At 47.0% G+C, this 17,669-nt stretch overlaps 2 protein-coding genes across 2 annotated transcripts in view; one reads left to right on the forward strand and one right to left on the reverse strand.

Moving 5' to 3' along the window:
• Positions 1-10,920: 10,920 nt before the first annotated feature.
• The window catches only part of T265_13440 (hypothetical protein), a gene marked incomplete at both ends in the record, with an annotated part of 70,260 nt that continues 63,511 nt past the window's right edge, over positions 10,921-17,669 (forward strand). The window contains 2 exons of the mRNA XM_009168857.1: positions 10,921-11,036; positions 12,501-12,598. Coding sequence (XP_009167121.1) covers positions 10,982-11,036; positions 12,501-12,598 — 153 coding nt within the window. The remainder of the gene's footprint in view (positions 11,037-12,500; positions 12,599-17,669) is intronic.
• T265_04174 (hypothetical protein) overlaps positions 13,803-17,669 on the reverse strand; it is a gene marked incomplete at both ends in the record, with an annotated part of 10,320 nt that continues 6,453 nt past the window's right edge. The window contains one exon of the mRNA XM_009168844.1: positions 13,803-13,896. Within this exon, the coding sequence (XP_009167108.1) occupies positions 13,803-13,896 (94 nt within the window). The remainder of the gene's footprint in view (positions 13,897-17,669) is intronic.

A 17,669-nucleotide genomic window follows, 5' to 3' on the forward strand; every position in this document is an offset into this window, starting at 1 on the left:
ACCTGGTTGCATATCCCTCCTCCGACCTTCAGCTTTTGTACCCAGCCCAATTATTCCTAGTTCTTCAAGCCTGGTCCCATCCCTGGGTAACTCTGTCAGCTCTGTTTAACGTCTGGTGCTTCGCTTTGGCTGGATTTAAATAACCTCAGCCAAACTAACGCCTCAGTTTCACACTGCTCCGAACCATTCTGCACCCCATGAATACGTGCGCCGTACACATATCAAATGGTGGGTCTGGAGATGCGCTATGAACGAAATACTTGTTTGGCCCCACAGCCCAATCATTCGCACATACACATAGCACCGGCGCACCTCTACTTGACAGAGTGGTTCACACCAATGCTTCGTGTTCGTTTAGCCTTAGTACACAGACTCTGAACATCTCCATTGTACTCCCATTGCCCAAAAGGTAGTTGATGATTCATTTGCTCCCGCGACTTGCTTCTTCCAGTGGCTGTTTGCTGTTCGCTTGTTCGAAATGACTGAGCTGTTTTACTGGCCTGGCTTTCCCCCAACCGGATAAAATATCTGGTAGCTGCAGTTATTTAATAATGCACAAGCCGCACTTATGACTGTGGATGGTTTTCCACCTTGCAGATCTGGTATAATCCACGAGGGATGAAAACCTAGTGAGGTGGACGGGTTCGCCCTGCAGGGAGGTCGCCCTGTTACTCTGCACCATGGTGCGTTCGTATACACTCCACCCCTCCAGTAGCACGGGTGTATCGCCCGTCGCCGGTGGTTCCGAGCCTGGCCTTTAATTCAGGAAAACCAAAAAAGAGCAGCGTTGCTGTTTGTCTGTAGCTGAATTGGCCTTGTTCCGGTTGTCACTTGTCCCACAACACCAGGAACATCTGAATGACTCCCTGTGTCAATCTCCGTCTCACCACGGGACTGCGTACCCCTTCTCCGACCCTTCACGACTGTTACAGGGTTGTCCATAAACCGAAGCACGTCAGTGCGATGATGGCATGGCACTGTCATACCCAGTGAGGTGGCACTGTCGCAACTATTTTCTGCAGAATCTCGACCGCAAACCCTCGCCCACTCAAGCCTGTAGCCACAACTTCGAGCAGTTCCCATCCGGCCACGTCTCTGAGATGAGCTCTTCTGTACCCAATAAATTTTTGCTCAGATTTGGCTAGCCTGGCTTTCCTGCTGCAATTTCGACTTGCTTGTTGCAAAAGTTCAAATCCGTATACGGAGTTCAGGTCGCCTTATGTATTAGTAACTTGTCCTCATCCAACCTATTCCCCTGCACCTGGCATCCCTACAACAGTGCAACCAGTGAGTCTGTTTGCTTTCAGCTTAAACCACATTTTTGAGACAAAACTTGCCATGTGTTCCTAATTTGAATTATCCCATCTCCATCGCCACTCTTGCTCGTTGTGACTCCGGCCATTTACCCAGCCGCCCAGGGCCACCTGACTGTCTTTGATCTAGTCGAACCTCATGCCCATTTGTCCCAAAAAGTTGAGAAATAACTTATCATTGCTATATCATCGGGTTTTCCCCACTGTTTGTGACATTGTCCTCTTTTTGTGCAATCCGCACCCCCACAAATCACTCAGTCATGCGCCATTCTGACCGTAAAACTATGTTCATGCCAGAATGTGTCAAGGATTCGCATGCCGCCGCATGACAGCCAGAAGTCAGTGATGCCATAATTCTAGTTAGAGAGATCCAAACTGATATGCCTGTAGTTAATACACTCAATGCGAGTGATCTTTTCTGTATTTTGGCACCATAATCGACCCATCCCTGTTGTCTGTTATGGTATATTTCTCCCGGACACACAAGTGGGCTACACAGGCACCGAATGAGAATTTCACTAATGTCCTTCCACAGAAGTGGAGGGACGTCGGCACCAGGAGCACAACGACACTTGAAAGTTACACACTCGGGCATTTCTGAGACTGAATGTGGCTGCACACTCAAAGTCCGCGTTTCACTTAAGCGTCGTTAGCCCGGATTTTGGGTAACAAATAGTCAGCTGAACATGCGTTCCAAGTAGGGTGCCCATGGATCCAAACGTTCTTTGCTTCACTTTGTTTTTGACGGTTTTGCTGACGAGAAGCTCCCAAAATCAAGTCGACCGGTCCATTTGGAAAACCTGTGGACATTTCCAGCATTTCTCGCACCTACGATTTCTTCAGCCCTTAAAGTCCACTGAGGGTCTCGGTTTCACCTTTCATCGGGTGATTGGTATTTGGACAACGGACATTTCCAGCATTTCTCGCACCTACGATTTCTTCAGCCCTTAAAGTCCACTGAGGGTCTCGGTTTCACCTTTCATCGGGTGATTGGTTGAGTTGACTTGCGGTTCGGACAGCGGAAATCTGTCGCCCAGTCTCCATCAAGGTCATGGTGCTATTAGAGTTCAGAAGTTTGAATGAGTCCAGCTGAATTGTGCCACAAACGGGAGTTCCGACCAAGGGAAGCGCTTCCGATATCCTTTCCCAGTGGCCGTCAATATCTGACATCGGAGTATCCAGCAAGCATTCGAGTTGACGGTTCTGACAGGTGCGCAAACTGAGCACGTGTGTTGCAGAAAGTCACACGACGCAAAATGTTTTTGTTGTATCACAAAAATTTATGGAAACATGACGCGACATTTGTGACTTGTTCAAGGCATTGAAAGGTCGTACAGAAACTGCACAAGAAGAGGATAGTGTCTAGATGGACGACAAGTTTTTAGGCGCTGGCCAATTACCCTTCGAAAACTGCGTAGAATCAACTTAATCAAATATCGCCATATACAGGGAAAAATGATGCGGCAGTTGGAAGTGCTACAAAAAACGCTTGCAGATACAAGGCGGGAAGACTTGGGGGAATGACAGATGGCCAGCCCAACTGTTCTAAATTAGAGGACAAGCGTTACAGTACGAACTTCACCTATTATATTTAGCAAGGAAGGAAGGATGTCTCAGTGGTTAGAGCGCTCGTTCGCCGACCGGAATATCTGCGGTTCCACTCAGACCTCTGCATTTCCACTTTGTCTTTCTAGACTTAGCCAACCTGGAAGTAGCTCTCGTCATTCCTTCAGGTAGCATGAGAGATAATAACTTCACCAATGTTTCACAGGGGAACGATATATTTTTATTTTTTCCATCCAGTAAGAAAAGATGCCGATGTTGCAAAGGACTACATGAATGTCACGATTGATTTTATTTATGGAGAAGAGAAGCAGACAGAAGTCATACGATTAACGTGGCGCTAGGAAAATCCCAGTTGTGTGCAAGTGGACAAATAGAACATGGATACTCTGGTTGAAGTCAATCCATGGGAACCACGTTGGTTCTATAGCTGATGGAAACAAATTCCAAAGAGATTCCCAGAATGTATTTACCGGATGCATACGGTTTTCTTTGATATGGTGATGGTTTTCTGCTCGGTAAACACAGAATCATCGTAGATATGATCGTTTGCTTGTTCGCTGAGCTGGGCGATTCGGTTGCAAACGTTTCATTACCCATCGAGGTGACAGCATCGGTGCGCAGTTGTGCGTAGCGCATTAGGAATCAGACAAGCCCCGCGATGGCACCAACCATATTCAGCTTGCATCTAACCGCGCTATGTGCGTAGAGTCATCCAAGAATTCAGAAAATGGTGTAGCTAATCAGTAGTGTGTGGATGATTGTCTTTTAAACCAATGATGCTTCCTACGAACGTGAGTGCTACTTGCTTCATTGTTTTTGCTGGCAATTCTGCTTAAAAAGCATACCCTGAAGATAATTTGTAGCGTCCAACGTCATCCCTCTCATTCGTCACATCCGGGTTTTGCCAGAGCATAGGTAGTTTTAGGACGCTTGCTTGCCATGAAACAGGTACGCGGACCTGAGAAACCGTTTGCACGACTCCGAAAAACTGGAGCACGCCTTACAAAAGGTTTCCCGGCACGTCAAGTGGCTCATGCGGGAATTTGATATGCACATTTCGGGTCACCGCGACCGACGGAATGTCCTGGAATCAAAGGCTACGTCCCGAACGTGGTCTGTTGAATAGCTACGTAAGCATATTCCACCGTTCTTAAGCAATTTCGGGCTGCAGCCGCCAAGGTTGCACTACCACTGTGCTGAATCAAACGAGGTGAGGTCAGGATACATTACCTGAATTATAATTTGAAGTACAGAAAACCAGGTGTTTTGAGGCGATAATATCTGTGATGGAGAATGCAGATGCCGCATCTACAAGATTAGGTGTCTCCTCTCACCCATTTCCTCTATATTTAGAGATCACTCAGTTCCAAGTAGTAAAAATTATTCTCCATGGATTTTTTCTCAGGTTCCTTTTCCACCAACGGTGGCTATCGGATTACAGTCTATCAGGAAAAGGTGTACACCCTAATTGCGTTTCCGAACCGCCACCCACAGCTTAGACGACCTGTATACCGCTGAAACTAGTGGTGGATAAGCTTCAGTGGATGGAACCCAGAAGGGACACAGCAATCATCAAGCAAATGACTGTTAAAGGGCAAATCTTACTGCGTCAATGTTCAATGTCTGCATCTTAAGGCCTGCCGTCTGTAGTCGATGATGCCACATTCAACCCGGATGGCGGTCTAAGGACAGACTTGAGATTTCGTGTGCTTTGTGGAAAGACGGCTAGGGCAAGTGAACGCTGGCTTCCTACCGGACAGCTGACCATGTAGATATCGAATGTTGTTCAAAAGATCACGACATCCTGGAATATGGCGTGGCGAAGAGGGCTTCCAGTCTCCTGAATACCAACGCTTCATATTTCTAGCGTGCACAGGCAGCGGAAAAAACATACAGTGTAATTTGTGCATGAGATACGGGTGCCCAAAAGTGCAAAGGAGTGGAGTAGATATATATATTTGGGGGCTATGTATGTATCTCTTCTGTATATATGCTATGGCCAAAAACAAATAGAGCATTGTCAAGACCAGCAAGATCTGAATACGATGGACATCGACGACAAACCAATACGGGTTGTGTGGGTGCCGGAAATTTTGGCTGCGGGACTCTGATATGACGCAGATAACACCACTGGGATATGTAAAAATAAGACAATATGGTAATTGCCTGGCTGTGATGGCCACTTCATTGATCTGGTGACCTTGAGGCAGTTGTGTTTCCGGCTCAAGCATCGTACAGCAAAATGAAGGTGACGTGCGGTGATTAGGCGAATGTGCAAAAGAGTAGTTTTCTAACGCCAAAGTGTCGGTTAAGTTAAAAAAGAGTTGGAAAAGTAACTCACTGGTCCTGAGGTGTTTTAGCTCTCTGTGGTCAAAATTGCAGTTTCGGGTAGGTTTTTGGTATCACTCAACGCCACTTGGCCATCATGGGAAGGACAACTGGACCCACGGAATGGGCGAACTAAAATTACCCAGGACAGCAAAATGCTTGAAGTTTGTGCTTGAATCTAGTGAACTTTTAAGATGCTTTCTGGGCAAAATATAGGTTTGATCTGGAAATAACAACAACGGAAAGTAGGCAATCGGACTAAACATTGCTCTCGCCGTTTAGTCATCATGACTCCATACTTCTCTTCCTCGTTACCCATATACGCAACACGTCGGATGGACCAGTCAGAGTCGTCGGACAAATGCAGGGTCAACTGGGCTAGCCTAGGGGTTAAAAAGAAAAAAGTATGACATACAGGATGATACACCCGACCTCGTAAGGTTGCAGCGCGGTAAGTGAGCTGCGCATTTTATTGTTGTGATGAGGCACAGCCGGTGATATAGATTGGAAACCCCAAATGAAAACCGTAACCTGGATTACCAAATATGGCAGGCAGACTGCGGCGTAAAATAATAAGCAACCAATTTTTTTAATATTTAGCCAATACAGGAAGGAGACTGTACTGGATCCGTTAAAAAGTACTAATTTTTTCAAGTGGGGATAGAGGAGAAGCAATAAGCAGTCACCACGTGCTGGAGTGGCCCCAACCGTTTGTGCAGAACGTGAATCAGCTGGCTCGTACGCCGCTTGGTGTACATTCATAGGTTTGATTAGAGTACGCTGGACCAACCCTGTTACCAGCGAATATACCCTTGCAGCTACAACGTTAGAGCGAGCGGTTGGCTAGCGGTCATTTGGGTAGTTGAACTGACCATGAAAATTACTTGTCAAAGCATAAAATTTTAGGATGCTGCCAACACAGCTAATAAACGGCACGCTAGCTCTTACCTAGGAATTAGACCAAGGGGTTGGTGTGTGAAGCAAGATATCAGTCGGAGCCGTGGCAAACAATGGTGCACGGAGCGGGGTACACATACCACAGGTCACATACAAGCATGGACTGAGAAGGTTGTCGTACGTCCTAAGGTAAACTGTCGTAGTGCCGGTGTGTTCATAGGTGCTTCCGGTTTGCATCTAAATATAGCAACCAAGAAGTCGTCAGGTGTTTGCGTGAGCATACTGCTATGGTCTTCAGCTATTTGTACGGGAAACTGAATCAGAGGGTTGCTTTAAGAAATAGTCAACGTCTGACCTAAGAGACGCAGGCCATTGTAGTTGATAAGGCAGCCAGCCATGGCTGACTCAACCCCGCTTGACGTCAGGGAGGAGATTTCACACTCGGGTTCTCTCCAAAGATAGAGTAGGTACCCCTTGATTTTATTGGTATTTACGACGATGAAGTGCTGTTGGCCTCTTCCCCTTTTTCTTAGTGTGTACTGTTGTCATCCTACTGAAACAATATCTGCCGCATTTTTGTGACCTCTTCTTTACACTTGCTTTACCTGCTGTTTTGGTAATGGCAGGAAAAAGGTACCTCGCCAAAGAACAATAAGGGTGCGGAAGGGTATAGGATATCGCATCCAGAATTTATTGGGATCCCATATCAGGATTAAAGGACCAGGAATATCAACTCCGGATCTTTTTCCTTTTGATTTAGCAACCACTTCCGATTACCTAATTCTAGCGGCCACTGAAGACCAGGCTCGAAAACGAGACACCTGGGCCGATCCTCCGTCATTGTGGCGAGCTTCACACACTCGCGCTCTTTTGACCACGCCAGTATACGTGATATCACCTTTAGACTCCCCGGTGGTACCGTCGAGGCGATGATACCGAATAGTGAATGAGACACTTTTTTCCATGAATTTATGCCGGGATCTTTGTTTTCTGCAAACTAATGATGACTGCGGCGGTTGCGGACTGTCCATGTATGCCTGTCTACTTTTTCAGAAGCTACCATCAAGCTTTAACTGTGCGTTATAAGTCTGGATGGTAGAAAATTCCGGTCCATGAATAAGGCTCGAGGTTTCTGACTCAATAGCAGATCAGTAAAAATTGGTGACTGTATCATACTACAGCAGTAATTATCGCCTGATCAACTAAGTGTCCTTCGTTGGTGGTGACCACTTCTGGGAGGGGTGGTTGTAAATCCGCCTCGTAGCTGGTTTATGAGACCACACGTTGGGTAAAAACATTGTGTTGAACGAATTCGCCCAGTGCCACTGCAAATACTCCACTCGATCCGACGCGCCGGAGCTCACTCCAGGAATCCTTTGAAGCGTTAAAATCCCCTACCTGTAAGAGATGAGTGCAGTGATAGATGGAGGGGAGCTGATCAAGTGTTTGTATGAGGAACTGGTCATCCTCCATAGGATTCAGGGGACAACGGTAGACCACGTGAAGACGAACAGAAATGGACTCACGCGGTGGGATTTGAATTCACAGTGCATCGCAAAAAGGTGCAGAATTGACATCATAGAAAACAACGGAACTATACAGGGCATCATGTGAGACAGCCCAAAAAACAGGGTAGTTGCCTCCCAAGAGTTCCACGTCAGAGACAGCTTCGGTATGAGTCGGGCTTTTATGAGCGCGATTATGGACGACTGCCCAAGACAAACTGAGTGCTTAACACCGCAAAGTTTGTGAACATGCACTTCAACACCATCTCTGCTGCCTCCAATCCGAGCAGCAGAGGAGTAGCATATTTGTTAGCTGTACCCCGGGTTTGTTACCAAAGCTTTGAAGAGGCCTCTGGGGCATACTTGTCCGACTCCTGTTTTGGTGCGTGCAAGAGCCGCTTCTCACTTCCAGGGATTTTCGCTCCGTAAGACTTAGGTTTACATGGGACTACTTCGGGTAGTTTTCCTTCGTGGGCGAGAACATTGACCACCGCTACTTGTAGCTCGGTAACGACACATTTTAACGATTGGATTTGACGTTGTTTAAGGATATGTGGTTGCTTGGGCAGTTGGCGCAGTTTGATCGATAAGGTGTCCCCGTGAGGCTCTGAGCGTTAGGTGAGAGCACTGAAGCATCTCATTTGGTGACGATCCCATGAGGCTCATTTTCTCAGTGGACTACACCCTGAGACTTGCCAGCAGTTAAATGATTTGACGAATCCTGGCGAGTTTTTCAACTGCAGGCCCTTTCGTGTTTGGGTGGACTCTCGAATCGTCCAATCAGTTTGGTCAACTGGGTATACGAAGGATTATCCGGCTTGATGTTGTCAGCTTTGTAGATTTGGCCGTCGCGCTTCTGGGCGCCGACTGCGTTCACGCTCAAAGAGGCACCTTTAGACGGAGTTGAGCTGGAGTTTGCCAGTTTCATATTCTCAGTGGCTGTTGGGTTCTTGCAGCATTCCCCGATTTGGAGGTTAGCACTAATGATTTTTTGTCAGTAAGTTGCGCCGCTTGCCTCTGCACGTATGACCCACTCCGGCTCAGACTTCACGTCTTCGCCCTTGTCGGCTATTACGGAAACAAGTGCTGATAGCTCTGTGTTCTTTGAGCGCTGCGTCGACTGGAGTCTTGCCTGCCCCCGAAAATAGCTGTCTATGAAAGTCGAGGTGTCCCAGCGGTTGAAACTGCCATCTGGGTTTGCGGCTGGTTGAGTCGGCGTGCTTTCAGTAGAACAAGGTTTCATAAATACTGTCGGTTGAGCCGTAAGGTAGGGTCGACTGAACTGGCGCCAATTGGGGACGTTTTCCGCACCTCTTCCTTAAGACTAACGTAGCCCAGATTTCGTGCCTTTGGAGGGTGATGCTAATACACACGCTTGATCGTTGTTTAGGCCTTCTGAATGCTGACAGTCCGCTCCAAGATCTGTGCGACAGATGGGNAAGAGTGACAGAAGCTTGTTTCCTTCCCGGCGTAACCAATATGCATAGAGGAGCTACTCTGTCTGCTTCGCTGGCGTGCTTTTGCTAGAGAATGGCCACCTGCTAGGCCAGCCTGCTTTTCCAACTATAGATGCTGTGACGGGCTCTGTTGCCGCATCAGAGAGCTGGATGGTCTTCCTGGCCAGCGGACCCAGGATGCAGAGCACGAAGCACTCATTCATGGAGAGAAGTTAATTTTTAACTTTTCTCCGGGTCGTTGTGTTCGTTGTGTATTTGCCCCCCAGGTTTGGAAAGAAGCCCAGCTTTGCTTTGAATATCTCAATTAAAGCAAAACATTCTCACTGGTCTTTCGATTTGGCAGTTTGGGTTTGGTCTCGTTTTTTGAAGGCTTTGTTTTCAGTTGCTGATTGCACTGCACCCTTAAGGTGCAGACAACTGGCGCAGAAAAACGGATCAGGCTTACCTGATCGTCCTGTAGTTTCATGCATTTGAAGTGCCGCCAGCTTTCCCATGTGCAAGGATGCATCCGCGTCCTACACTCGAAGGACGCCCATTTCGTTCACATCGGTGCATCGATGGCTGTAGAGAGCACAGGTAGTGATTTGGATCATGGCCGAGACTGGGCGCACCGCAGGAAGTGAGCGCAAGCCGAGAGAGATTATCCCACAAATGTTGTGTTAGAATGAAGAAATTAATAAATGCCATTTGTGAACTCTAGATAGATAGACCAGCGGAAGAATGTTTTCACCGATCTGTACTAGGGAAAACGAAACCGATTTCGAACGTACCGCGCCGGGTCATTACGCATTAGATTTCCGGTATGCCTTGCTTACTCTTTTTTTCTGCCACTCCTTTTGCTGTTTTAAAATTTGATGCAGCTGTTTCTGGTCATTACGCATTAGATTTCCAGTATGCCTTGCTTACTATTTTTTTCTGCCACTCCTTTTGCTGTTTTAAAATTTGATGCAGCTGTTTCTCCTGGTCCTTTTTGTCACCAGTGCATTGACGACGTATTTTAGCTTTCCATACCTCCCACTATGGTCCACCCGATGGCACGGCAGCCTGAAATAACCTTCTGCAGCTAGAAGAATACTGGTTCGACCATCACTACAGGGAAAGTCGAAAAGAAGTCGGACGACGTCGCCCGGATTTGAACCGTGACCTATTGTCCATCGAGCCACGGGCGGCTGTTGGTGCAAACGTCTGCTAAGCAGCTAGGCCTCACATGGAATAGCCGTATGCTACGGTGCGGATCACGTGACTCAAACCAGCCAATCTTTTGCTTCAGTTTGGCTTGTGCATAAATCTTGGAGGTTGATGCCCGGAAGGGCATGAGACTCTTGCACAAGCCAGCGGGCCGCCACGAGAATGGTTGCCGCAGTGCTACACCCTTTTTCGCTTGTGCCTTTCAGGTGAACGACAGCCACTGACCGACAAGAACAAAACCGACCCGGGAAACTTGGGCAAAAGCCTCGATCCTGTGTATCAATCCGTGAATCCGTGAAAAGCATTCTGATTGGCTAGTTGTGGACAAGCCAGGAAGCGCGAGCATTCAAACTGCATTGTGCATAAGCCAACAAAAAACGAGTCAAATCGTTAAAGCTCATAAAATGAGAAAATATGGACTGTCACTGCAAGCGAGCAAATAGCATAAAACAACTCAACTGACTTATTTCGGGAGATACCTGTCCACCTCTGACGGGAAATGTGCCCGTAGCCAGAATATGTGATGACTACAGTGATGTTGATCATACAGCGGAAGCGATATCCTCTTCCTCAGAACAAAGTGCGGTGACTGTGCTCGATGAGAAAAATGAAAGCACAGTTTGGACACTCGTAAACGAGGCAACCGTATTTAACCATATGCACTAGACGGTCGCATACGCGCGGGCAACCTGGCCCTATCCCAGCCCCCGTGTTTCCTTCGGATGGCATGGCAGCTGGGTACCGAAAGGGTGTTAAAGCTATGGGTCTGATGAATTTGTCGTGTGAGGATCACTCTAGATGCTCTGCTGACTGCCTACTGCCAGTGTTTTTCCAGTCAAGTGGTGGATGCTTGCGCCATGAATCTGTTGAAAGCCAGTTCTCTGCCACCACAAAGATGCCCGTTGTTGCGCTTGAGATTCCCATATGAGCAGTCTAGGCTCCTCAGTTGACGCGCTTGTGGACGGAATAGCTGAGGATAAGTGAACAGCTCAAAAGAGAGGCACATCAGAGTTGGCCGTTCTACTGTTACCGAAACATGTAATCCCGTCTACTGCTGTCGTGCACGCATCCTCATTGAGACCCATGCTCTCCACACACTTATCCAATCCTTATCGTAAAAAATCGTACGGCTGTAGCAACCTTCCGGTGCCTAACTGCCATGCCATCAGAAGGAGGCACGAGGGCTTGAATACTGCCAGGTTAACCAAGGCTAGACTGGGGAAGTCGAGAGGTAGAGGTCAGGCTCGAATCACAGTGAATTCGTGCTTTAAGCACAGCCATCTCGTCACAGTTCTCGTACGCCAACCAAGTTGTCTACTCAGGACGTACGAAAGACGTTACCCTCATTGAGCGTGTCCAGCGGGCCGCCACGAGAATGGTTGCCGGCCTGAAGTCCGTGGACTACGAAACGCGTCTCGTGACGCTTGATCTCTTTCCCCTGGAGTGCCGTCGCCTCCGAGGGGACCTAATTCTTACCTACGCCCTGTTTGAACAAAGCTTGGCAAACAGGTTTTTTACCGTTTACCCAGCAAACACCCGGCGGGGACATAGTAAGAAAATCTTCAAGCTCAGGGCACACACATCCGTTAGACAAAACTTTTTTTCATTTCGGGTAGTAGCTGCGTGGAATGACCTTCCTCCGACGGTTGTGCACGCTCCTTCTCGAACCCAATTTAAAGCACTATTAGACATTTGTTTATGCGAATTTTCGCGCTGGCGAGGATACTGCCCCGCGCTGAGAACATAAAGAGCAGTGCTACACCCTTTTTTCACTTGTGCCTTTCAGGTGAACGACAGCCACTGACCGACAAGAACAAAACCGACCCGGGAAACTTGGGCAAAAGCCTCGATCCTGTGTATCAATCCGTGAATCCGTGAAAAGCATTCTGATTGGCTAGTTGTGGACAAGCCAGGAAGCGCGAGCATTCAAACTGCATTGTGCATAAGCCAACAAAAAACGAGTCAAATCGTTAAAGCTCATAAAATGAGAAAATATGGACTGTCACTGCAAGCGAGCAAATAGCATAAAACAACTCAACTGACTTATTTCGGGAGATACCTGTCCACCTCTGACGGGAAATGTGCCCGTAGCCAGAATATGTGATGACTACAGTGATGTTGATCATACAGCGGAAGCGATATCCTCTTCCTCAGAACAAAGTGCGGTGACTGTGCTCGATGAGAAAAATGAAAGCACAGTTTGGACACTCGTAAACGAGGCAACCGTATTTAACCATATGCACTAGACGGTCGCATACGCGCGGGCAACCTGGCCCTATCCCAGCCCCCGTGTTTCCTTCGGATGGCATGGCAGCTGGGTACCGAAAGGGTGTTAAAGCTATGGGTCTGATGAATTTGTCGTGTGAGGATCACTCTAGATGCTCTGCTGACTGCCTACTGCCAGTGTTTTTCCAGTCAAGTGGTGGATGCTTGCGCCATGAATCTGTTGAAAGCCAGTTCTCTGCCACCACAAAGATGCCCGTTGTTGCGCTTGAGATTCCCATATGAGCAGTCTAGGCTCCTCAGTTGACGCGCTTGTGGACGGAATAGCTGAGGATAAGTGAACAGCTCAAAAGAGAGGCACATCAGAGTTGGCCGTTCTACTGTTACCGAAACATGTAATCCCGTCTACTGCTGTCGTGCACGCATCCTCATTGAGACCCATGCTCTCCACACACTTATCCAATCCTTATCGTAAAAAATCGTACGGCTGTAGCAACCTTCCGGTGCCTAACTGCCATGCCATCAGAAGGAGGCACGAGGGCTTGAATACTGCCAGGTTAACCAAGGCTAGACTGGGGAAGTCGAGAGGTAGAGGTCAGGCTCGAATCACAGTGAATTCGTGCTTTAAGCACAGCCATCTCGTCACAGTTCTCTAAGATCTGCTGAAGTTCTATGGGGACCGTTCCCAGACGTTCACCAAAAGAGGTGTTGTTGTGGTCCTCCCCTTTTCAACTTCGTGCTAGACTGGATTAATTGTCGATCGCTACTTCTTGTATCATCTGAGTGTAGCTATTTCTGGGGAGAACCTTATAGACATGTGGAACGAGCGTGTTACTTTGCTAATTTGACCGTACTCAATACATATATAGATATTAAATAATTTAAATGTTGTCATGCGTTTGTACAATTTGCATCTTCAACATGCTGTAACAAGTTTGGGCGCCAAAGCTGGCCGTCGCATCAGGACTGTTAAAAGTGGTGGAAAGATTCACCTGTGTGGTTGATTACACCACGTCGGATGGCGGCACTACTGGTTAGATGAGTGCCAGAACTGCTGAATCCCGTTCTGCTTTCCTCCGAATTAAACACATCTGGGATAGATGTGTGTTTAAACTGTCAATAAAAGTCAGGATGAACAATTCATATGTGTTCCCCTGTGGTTACGTGACCTGGTCGTAGCGAATCAAAGGCAGAAGAAAACTGTCCCTTGACCATGAGTGCCTTAGGAGCCTTAAACATGTATCACGGGGATATAGAATTAGCAAAGCCGAAGTGCTGACTGGTTTGGAGCTTGCTCAGTTGATCGATCGGTCCGGTTGCACCAACTACTCTTGATAGGCCAAGTGCTCCTTTCCCGGATGATCGATGTTTACTGTGGCAGGTTCCAACCGGAAGATGCCACAAGGCAGACTGGATGACCTGAAGAAGGAGCATGAGAAATATGAAAGGACTTGCGTGCAGTGGTACATATCTTTCCCAATTTTTAAGTATCAAACAACCATATGCTTACTAGAGTTTCACTGATACAGTGACGTTATTCACTATCTTGTTCTTAAACAAGGATCCGCCACTCTCTTTGTTTTGCTTCCGTTTTCTGTACGCAGTCTATCCTACGCTACTCACTGCCATAAGCTGCAGCGATCCGAAGCAATATCTAAATACATGGCTTACAGTTTTCAAGTTGGCTACTGAACTAGAATTTTGTTTGCCGCCGTAAGGCTATGGAGATTGACGCTGTTATATATTACAACTGGCGAGCGTCCGATTATCAAAAAGGGCTCGATACCGCCACGCGAAAACCGTCATGACAGCCTGTCACCCGCGGCATCCTGGAATTATTTTGCGCATGATGTTCGGTTATCGGTTGAGACAGACTTGAGAATCATGCTGGTTTTTGCCTTGACCGAAGATACATATTCACTCTGATACAAGTTTTAGAACAGCACCACTCTTTCAAGCATCTTATCTTGGTCGTTTTTTCTATATGAAAGTCAGTTCTGACTCTGTAGATCGTCAAAAACTTTGACACTGTTTGGTGTTGAAAGGCCTACCTTCAAATTTCTTTTTACTTTATCGCTTAGTGGGCACTGAATGAATTCATATGAGCACGTACGAGTGTACCGTAAGCGTTCGCCTGAGTTCACCACGCCTAGTAGTGTAAGAAAAAACTACTCTCTCCCATTGTCCTTCAACTCTGTCATTGACATGGTGCTAACATTCTTCTGCCTGCTGGTGAAACCTCGTGGACCGAAGCACTCCAGGGATGTTTGCTCATGGAATATGCTGTCTTTGGTTTGGACGATTCAGGGGTGTAGGTCATTTTAAGTAACCCAGATAATTCTGCTGCGTGGCCTACTACACGCTTCGCACCAGCAAACTGTTAAGTGCTGTTACAGAACTGGGTGGAACCAAACCGAAAACCTCATGCTTGTAGACTTGTTAGTCGGTTAATCGGTGTTAAGCGGCTGCATGGGTTCCGATCGTTTGACCAAAAAGGTCACTTCTTTCACTTGGAACGCCAAGCTTTGACACCAATGGTACCGCCCTGACGTCAGTTTGTCTGTCAGGGGCATCGATGCGATCCATTCTGCTTTTTTGAACCAGAAACGTGACCTCTACATGCAGTGAATGTGTGAAAACTGCCGCTGTTTGACCGTTGGTGCTTCCGAATAAATATAAATATAGTTCAACTTCAATCTTTTCGGTCTACAGCTGTCGTGCCACCCGAAGGAAACACCAGGGCTGGGATACTTTCAGGTCGTCTGAGCCTAGACAGGGGCAGTCAAGATGTTGGGGTCTGGTTCAAACGACGGACCTTCCGGTCAGTAAGTTCGCGCCTTGACCACTGAACTCTCTTGTGCTCGTGTGTCTGAAATTTTGGTCGTCACTGGTAGGGACACCGGGTTAGCGATTTCGCCGTATGCCAAACAGATTTAGGAAAGAGGAACTCCCTCAAAACGAATGAGATGCTCATGCTTTATCGGTTACGCCTACTTCACAGAACCCTTTTTGCTAGGTCTTGCGCTGAGTGGAAGCGGCCAGGAGGTCTGTGACCTGGCAGTCAAGTATGAAGCACTACTAAGTAAACCCAGTTGGGTTGAAAGTTGCCACTTCCCTGGACGGTGACTCTTAAACTCAGTTCATCAGCTGGCAATGCCACGCGTGTATATTGCTCATTCACGCGGTCATTGGCTCCCCTGCACAAAATCTGCCGCTTCCGATACGTAGCTGTCCATTTTTTTGTTTTTTAGGTGACTAGGTTGATACAACACCAAATAACTGAATATGCCATCCAGTGGCTAGGTATATCTCCCCTGTTCTCTTATTTCCCGGTGACCGATAACGTACCGAGCTGATAAACTGAACTAGAGTGTGGTGACAATCTTGGAATAAAGTAGACGAGATTAGAATTTTCGGACAAAATTCTACCGGGTTTTTGATAGAGTCTCACCTAGTTCTGGGAGGTTCCTTGTAGTAACAAATCCTCAACAGAGAGACTGGATAAGAATCCGAAAATCCCAATATTTCGCCGTGTATTTCAGCAATATGCTGGTACCTAGGTTTTGCTACTTCCGCCACCATGTTGCTAAAAGGACTAAAATTTGATAAGTGTAACTGCAAAGTGGTAGCTCCAGTCATTCTTTTTTATCATGCTGCGAGGTTTGCGATTTCACAAGATCTGTGCCTTTGTTCGTAATTATATGTTATTCTGATGCCACAAGTCTCACAATTACTATACTGATAGTAACTGTTACCCTGTTCGACCTAGGTGTTGTTGTATGATTTGATCACCCTGACTCGTCAGTTCACCGGAATGGAAAAGACACACAACTTCGAGAAAGTCTTACTGCAAACAAGTGGATCGCTCCGTAATATGGAATTCAGCCGAACCAGAATATAAAAAGTGCTAGCAGTCCAATAGGATGTCAGTCAGAGGCTGAAATGTTTTCAGTATACAAGACAATCGTTAGAAAAATAGGTTTGTTGGTTTGGAGGCAGTCCTGATAGACATGCTTTGTTTGAACTGAAAATGTATGCTGCATGCGGTCTGTGGTGTAAGATCTTGTCAACGCCATCTGGTTCTAAGTTATGGGGGTAGTCGACCTCAACAGTGCAAACAAAGGAATGATAGCGTCATTAATGTTACTTTACTGTGGCCACTGAAGATCCGTCCACAGAATCGACCGCCAAAGTATTTCATAATCTTCGACATTGGTAGAACAACTCAATATCTCTCATCTCAGTATCTCGTTTTTGGTTGTCTTGGAAATCACGGGAAACAGATGGTGGTTTTAAGCATACGTGTTGACGATTGAGTTGTTCTGAGTTTGGCAGTTTCGTGGTCAACGTGTCATCAGTTGAGGTAATATCCTCAGTATGTGGTGTGTAGATTTGCATGACACTACACTCTGTGCTTCTGTTGTAGTTCAATTTCCAGTGCTGAAATTTTAGAAGAGCTTAACAGTTGTGGTTGACTAATCATTTGCGTAATTACATGGGGGTTCACTGCACATGGATTGTGCGTGGATTACTTTGAGTGTCGATCGGCTCTACCCAACATCATCGCCGAAAACACCGTAACTGTGTTTGTCACACTTGTGTTCGTAGACCAAATTTAAGGAAAGAACGCATGGATTCAACATGAACGCCTTCCAGTTGGCCTCTATGGGTTGCCCGAAGAAATGAAGTAATCTATAGAGGAAAATGTTGGTAGCTCAGGTGGTTGTGTCACAACCACCACCTGGCGCTAACGTGACGTCAGCCACAGAGTTTAAACCGCGGTGGTACGATCCATACTGCTTTATGGATCAGAAACGTGGCCCCTACGCGCAGAGGACATACGGAAAATGTCAGTGTTTGACCATCGGTGTCTCCGGAGCATTGGTCAGGTCTGGTGGGAATATCGCATTAGTAATGTTAATGTGCGCCAAATCGTCTTAGGAAGAATTAACTCTCCCGCGATAGATGAATTACTGACGCTTCATACACTGCGCTGGTTGGATCATGTACTCTGCATGCCAGATGACCGTCTGCCTCGCAGAGCTTTTTTCGCCGAGCCCTGGGCTGAGTGAAAGTTACTGAGAGTTGGACGATGTATGACCTGGCAACAAAGTACGAAAACGCTAATCAGCGAACTGAATTGAGTCAGTAACTGCCGCCTCCATGGATAGGGACTTCGGGTTCAACTCACC

Source organism: Opisthorchis viverrini, assembly GCF_000715545.1.
Source record: "Opisthorchis viverrini unplaced genomic scaffold opera_v5_67, whole genome shotgun sequence".
Taxonomy (NCBI): domain Eukaryota; kingdom Metazoa; phylum Platyhelminthes; class Trematoda; order Opisthorchiida; family Opisthorchiidae; genus Opisthorchis; species Opisthorchis viverrini.